Source organism: Ananas comosus, linkage group 24 (assembly GCF_001540865.1).
Source record: "Ananas comosus cultivar F153 linkage group 24, ASM154086v1, whole genome shotgun sequence".
Lineage (NCBI taxonomy): Eukaryota > Viridiplantae > Streptophyta > Magnoliopsida > Poales > Bromeliaceae > Ananas > Ananas comosus.
The window spans coordinates 2,580,101-2,587,418 of record NC_033644.1 but is presented as its reverse complement, the minus strand read 5'-3'; the positions used below and the strand labels follow the sequence as shown (position 1 = coordinate 2,587,418).

General features: G+C 31.1%; 1 protein-coding gene across 1 annotated transcript; it reads left to right on the top strand.

Annotated features, from left to right (window-relative positions):
- On the top strand, positions 634-1,879 carry LOC109728519. The gene is made up of 3 exons (XM_020258935.1): positions 634-933; positions 1,022-1,244; positions 1,347-1,879. The coding sequence occupies exons 1-3, from the start codon at positions 634-636 to the stop codon at positions 1,799-1,801; spliced, it is 978 nt and encodes a 325-aa protein (XP_020114524.1). The 3' UTR covers positions 1,802-1,879.

Below are 7,318 nucleotides of genomic sequence, written 5' to 3'. Positions count from 1 at the left end.
AGAAATTGCGCAGCAAAATCTTATCTATAGGTCGTCATTTCCCGGAATTTAAACAAATGGCGTATTGGTAGTTCTTCTTTATCCTACCTCGACCTATATTGCGTGTGGACGTGCATATTTTCTAGCTTGTGGTGGTATTGGTAGTTCTTCTTTATCTTAGCTTTGCATAGTTTCTACCTTGTGGTGGTGACTCTTGATTGTAGACGCTTTGATTTATGTTTCCTCTACTCTTATTAGCTTTGCATATTTTTCTGCTGTTGGAAGATTATTATATGTTTGCGCCATATATATTACCTCTTGCTATAGTTATATGTTCGTGTGTATTTATTTATTTTTGTTATTTATTATTAAGTGCTGATTTATTCGGTATTTACAACAGTTGCAATTAGAAAGACATTAATGGCGAACCCACTATACAAAAGAATTTTTTCTTCAGCGACTATAGCCACCATTATGACAATATTAGATGACGATGATGAATCTATCGAGGCTATGATGCTACTTTAGTTAGAATCTGAACCAGTTGCAAATAGAGTACCCAGACAAAGGTGTCGGACTCGGCCGTTTACCGGACATCAAATGTTGTGTGATATCTTATCTGGTCATCATGAACGTTGCTACCATCACTTTCGTATGAGTGCAACTACATTTATTGCACTCCGCGATGCTTTAGTCGAGAGGGGGTTAATAAGTAGCACAAGAAATATAACTGCTGATGAGCAGTTAGGCATATTTCTATATGGCGTAGGGCATGGCGTGGCAAATCGAATATTGGCGGAAACATTCCAACATTCCGGAGAAACCATCAGTAGGGATTTTAACAATGTACTACGCGGCATTGTGAGGCTAAAAGATGACTACATAATGTTGCCGTCAAGTAATGCTGTCGTGCATCTAAGAATTCGGGATAATCCAAATTTTCATCCTTTCAAGGTAATCATACACACTTATATATATAATACATTGGTGTATAAATAAAATTTATTACTAATATTTTTATCTTTTCTTTTGTAAACTGTAGAATGCTATTGGTGCGATCGACGGAACACATATTCCAGTAGTGGTCAAAAGGAGTCAACAAGCACCATTTCGATGTCGAAAAGGGTTCACCTCACAAAATATGATGGCTGCGGTGTCATTTGATCTTAATTTTTTATTTGTATGCACAGGATGGGAAGGCTCTGCTGCCGATATGAGAGTACTTCGATGGGCATGCGAAAGAGGTGGTTTCGTTGTTCCCGAAGGTAGTGTTGCTAATAAATTTTTTGTTAGATTTAAATATATATATGAACACTTGTAGATAAATTTTTTATACTAATGATATATGGTTATTATATTATTTGTAGGCAAGTATTACTTAGTTGACTCGGGATATGCAAATACTGAAAAATTTCTTACACCCTATAGAGGAGAGCGTTACCATATTAGTCAGTTTGACGCAAGCACACTGGCCCGCGTTCATCGAAATCCACGAGATTTGTATAACCACCGGCATGCTCAATTAAGGAATGTGGTTGAGAGGACATTTGGCATTTTAAAGAAGCGTTTCAAAATTCTAAATGTAGCAACACCGTTTTCGTATAAAGTTCAATACTTAATTGCTATGGCATGTTGTATAATACATAACTTTATTCGCCGTCACCAAGCAAATGATAACATTTTTTCTGATGAGGGTCCAGATGAACAGGACGCTGAAAATGAAGGTGGAGTGGGCGATTTACTGAGAGTAATTGAGGACTCCCAAAATAGTGAGGATCTACGTGCTAATATTACAAATCAATTGTGGAACACTAGAATATAATTTTATATAAATTAGATAATTGTATTGATATTTGGTAGAATTGAGTGTAGTGGTTATATTGTTATTTGACAATTGTAAGATGATAATGTATGAGATGGATATGCTTTGTAATACTTGCTTATTTATGCCTGTTATGGAACATGTATTAATGTTATATATTGTGATGATATTTTCTGCGTTGAATATTGGTAGGTAGATATGTTGGTAGATATTCTTATTTTTTTACTCTGTTATATATTTGTACTTTTTCAAAATGTTTTGGTTGTATATGTTTTTGTTTTTGATTCAATGTGTTGTTATCTATGTAAATGTTCGTTGATGTGCAGATTGATTTGATGTACATAAATATTTCTGAATTATTAATGATATTCGAATAGCAATACAAAGTTTGAAAGATCGGAACAAATCAGATTTGAAAACGCCTAACGATACTCAACTTCACTAGGGGCTAAATTTGAAATGTTGAAAATTAGTATTTTTGGAGGGTTAAAATGATATTATAACTAAAATATTAATTATAGTTTAGGAAATACTATTATGAGTGAAATTTATAAATATGACAATTTTAATATTGTTGTTTGAAAATTTGAGGAATTTTTCAAAATTACAAATGAGTAGTGGAAAATAATTTTTGGTATACAATTACGCAAAAATTTATATAATTTTAATCCTCATAATAATTTGCAAGCATAGAATTTTTAAAACAATAAATAAAATATTTATTTTAAATGATTACAGTGAGGCTATTTTAGTAATTTTACTTTCTTTATTAATCATTATCCTTCTTATCCCACCTATTCCAACCAATCATTATCCTTCTTTATCAATCATTATTTTCTTATCCCACCTACTCCAACCAAAAACTATTTTTCATTATTCTAGACTAACTCCAAACCCCAACTAAACACAAAAAAACTTTAACCCCACTTTAACCCTGAACTTAACCCTATCCCTAGAATAGCTACTTTTTCCTTAACCCCGAACCAAATGGAGGCTAAAAGTTATGAACTTAGGTGTAATAGTAAAATATGTGCTCGACCTTTCGTAAGCGTCAAATATAAGGGAGGAGTCCAAGAGAAATTAACTTCCTATGAGTTACTCAGAGGAGTCAAAAAGCAATCAACTCCATTTACCTACCAATTAGAGAAATCTGAGAGAAATCGACTCTCCATGAGGTGTAATAAGAAAGAAAACCAAGCCTTTTCTAGATTGATTTATCGTAGTCTTTGTTGGCGACATATTGATCTACTTCCAAAGTGATGAAGAGTATTTAGAACATATTAGGTAAGTTTTGCAAGATAGCTGTTCGGGAGTGAAGCTACTTGCCAAATTGAAGAAATGTAAATTTTGGCTTCGAAAATTTGCTTTTTTATGGCATGCCATTTCAAAAGTTAGGGTCTCAGTGGACTCTAAGAAGTAAAAGCAATCAAGGATTTGCCTCGGTCTACAAATGTTACTGAAGTCTAAAACTTCATCTAGCTTGCGAGATATTACCAACAGTTTGTGGAGAAATTTTAAAAAATTGACACTCTACTTATGCACCTTACTTACAAAGGGGTTAAATTTATTTGGAGCGATGAATGCAATGCAAGCTTCCAATAGGTGAAGAAAAAGTTGACATCGGCTCTAATTCTCACTTTACCTATAGCAAAGTATTCGTAGTGTATAGTAATGCCTCCGAGAGTAGTATTGGGTGTTAAAGAAAATTTACAGAACCACACACGGGATAACAATCCATTGAAAAATTAAAAATTATAAAGTCATTATCAACTCCACAGATTCGAACCTCTCTTTTATCTTCTCTAAATCATGTGTACTCCAATGGCTAGTCCACGCCAATGCTCAATTACATGAATGCCACGTCCCGAATCCACAAAACGTTCGCATATCAAATTAATCCACGAAGCCTTTAAGATGTCGAGTCCGCAACATTTCCTTGAATCCACGATTACAATTCGTATGGAGGAAAGGTTGGGGACTAAAGTTAAAAAGAGATAAAGGTTAGGGCCGATTGTACAATTAACCATGAAAAATATGGCATGCCGACGGGATAACCTATTGAGTCCGATTGGCCGGATCCACAAAGTCACGTGAGATTTCTGCAGAAAAAGAAAGCGCAGAGGTGGACAAGGTATGGTATCATTAAGGTAAAAAAGTTTTGCACGTGTAAGAAATTTAGACCATATTGAATCTACTATTTAACTTTTTAAAATTTTTAATTTTTTTAATCCAATCTTATAATTTATTTGAATCAGTAAATAATATTTTGACTTAAAATTTAAGTCAATAGTTTACTATAATAAATTTATAATTATTAGAATTGTATAAAATATATTAACTAAATATATAAATGTAATTAACGACATGTTTATATTTTAAAGTCAAAATGTCATTAACTGATTCAAATCAAATAAATTGAAAAATTAGATAGTAAAATTAAAATTAAAATCTTGAAAGACCAGGCAGTCGTTTCATAATAGTCTATAATTTAGATAAATTCTGTACGATTTTATTCGTTATTCAGAAAAATTAATGTTATTGCATCCTATATATAAAGTGAGGCGCACATCTTATATTAACTCAATGGCAGTTTATTTTTTTTAATGTTTTTGGTATTAAAGAAAAAAAGCTAACAAAACTAATGAGTAGATAATAGTAGTCTTTACATAAATTAGACATAAGATTTATATCCTATAAATAGCTTTTTAAGTAGTATTGCTCAATTTTTAGTGCTAGAGAATCTTGAGCATTCCATAGGCAACTTGCTATGCCGAAAAAGTTGATGTTGACTAGTTGACCTGTCCATGTCAAGCCAAGTCTTCCCATATCCTCTTCTCAAACTGTAATAAGTCTTCTCTCTCACGCTTATGTCGCACAGCGTACACCTCTTGCACTGCCAAACAGTTATATCGTATAAAGGGTTCCCACCACTGTGCGGCTGGCTAGCATACTTAGTTGGTATTTAGTAAAACTGGGTGGATCTGAATAGTTGATATATTATATTTGTACCTTAAAATATCGTTTGATTCAGGAATAAATATAAATTGAGGTATAAACAGAGATTAGATCAATTTTACATTTGAATGAAAATTGGGTTATTTCTGGGAATAAAAAAGAAAACGTTTGGTTAGGTAAGATGGAATAAGAATTAAAGTGAGTAGTTATAAATAAAAAATAATGATATTATTCATTTCTTTATATTAGAATTTGAGTATTTATATTTTATATTTATATTTTAGAATTTAAACTATAAACTTTTAAATTTTAAAATTTTAAAATCTCAAATATACAGTTTTAAAAAATTAAAATTTTAAATTTTAAACTTAAAATTTAAGATGAAATTTTAATTTAAAAATACAAAATATCAAATTCCAAATATAAAAAATTAAAAATATCAAATTTTAAATTTTAAAATTAAACAATTTAAAGTTTAAATTTTTACTTTTGTAATTTTAAAAATTATAAATTTTAATTTTTTAACTCATTAAATTTAAATTTTAAAACAAATTAAAAATTCTCTCTCTTTCTCTCTCTCTCTCTCTCTCTCTTCACGAGTGGAACATGCTGGGTTATCCCAGTTTGTTCCACCTTGGGGTAGGAACACTAGTTCCCACCTTAACGGGTTATTCTAATGGCTATTCTAGAATAGCCTGTTAAGGTGGAATTACTGTTCCCACCAAACTTTTTTTTGTGTTTGGGAGATATGGGTGGAATAAACTCTTTATTCCACCCTTAACCCCCCAACCAAACATAGCCTAAAAAGATAAATAGAAAAACATATGTTCTATCCATTTAATTTTGGATCAGGTTCGAATCTAGATACTTAAGTTAATAATATATGCATCGGGTTTATCTGAGCGGGTTTGGATAGTGATTACTCTATACTACCCGTTTAAAATCGAGTATGAAATATCGAATATTTTGGACAAGTGTAGTATTTAGGCTGTTGATAAAAAAGGGTTGAGGGCTTAATCTATTATACATGTTTAAAAAATAACGTGATACGTATTGGCTGTCCGATATAAGTGGTAAAGAATTTGATGGTTGTTGTTAGATATCCGAAGTTTGAAACTTACTTACTTCACATTTTCAGCCAAGTTTATTTTTTTTAAAAAAAAATGAAGCAGATAGAAAAATCATATGGAACAACAGAGAATTTAATCAAGAACAATTTAAATTCTACTCTAGGCCAACTTTTTAACAAAGAAAAAAATATATAATATATATATTTTTACCAATTATTAAATAAATATTAACTATATATATATATAATAATATCATATATATATATTATATATATATAGTATATATTAGGGCAGAATACTTTTTAAAATATCAAGAGTGATACTTGTTTTTTTTACCCTTGATGACGAGATGTAATTGAAATGGATGGTGATGTTGGTAGTGGTGGTAAGTGAATAGTTAATCCAAGGGCTATTAATATAAAAAAATAATCCAAATGCTTAAAACCTTAATGCACCCATATGATATACTTGTAACAGTATCATACCAACTCTAATATATATTAAATATATTATATATATATTATTATAGAGAGAGAAAGAGAGATAGAGAGAGAGAGAAAGAGATAAAAGACTATGGCTAGCTTACATTAGATGTACACCAGCACCTTCCGTCTCCTAACTTCTACACCACCTCATCAAGTTGATATGTTAGAACTATAAAGGGAGGAATTTTGGGAAAATTGCGTGTTTCAATTTTTTCTTCTTTTAATATGCAATATCTCCTCCTCTCTCATTCTAACCACCCATCAAACTTATGATTTGGTAAAAGTTAGAGCACAAACTGCTGTACCCTAATAACACAGTACCCTCTATATATATATATTATATTATATAATAGAGAAGAAGCTAGCTGTAAACTAACGTAGCACGAGGCCTACCGTGCTACAAGTTTTTATCAATTGATGTGTTTCTAAACGCCGATCGTCTCCATTAGACTTGATCTACACTATTGAAAAGCTATTGGAACAAATCATAATTTTCGACATCATTTACCTATCACACGATATCTAAAACATGAACCTTGAAAAATGAAATATCTCTAAAAAACCAGCTGATAAAGAATTCAATTTCCAAATCGGAAGTGTTGGTCTTGGGCTATTGATGTTAATAAATTTCTATAATTTTCATCTAATTTGTATACTTCTACACCGTTGAACTAAAAACAACCTCATCATTCTACCATTAAAATTGTTAATTTTGAACTTTGATCATACCAAATATTCGAAAAACTATGAAATTTAGTCTTTTTTTTCCCCCAAAATTAACCTTAATATGTACACAGTCTAACGGATCCGATCGTCGTTTTGAAAGCTGCATCATTGAAACAACTTGTAGCACGATTCCTCTGCTACTGATAATATATCCACCTATGTCTATTATATATTATATTATATCTATATATATTATAAAACAACATAATATAATATAACTAAGTAGTATAGACTATACTATCGGGAAGTCTATAATGGTGTGCTTCTGATTTTTAGCCCGC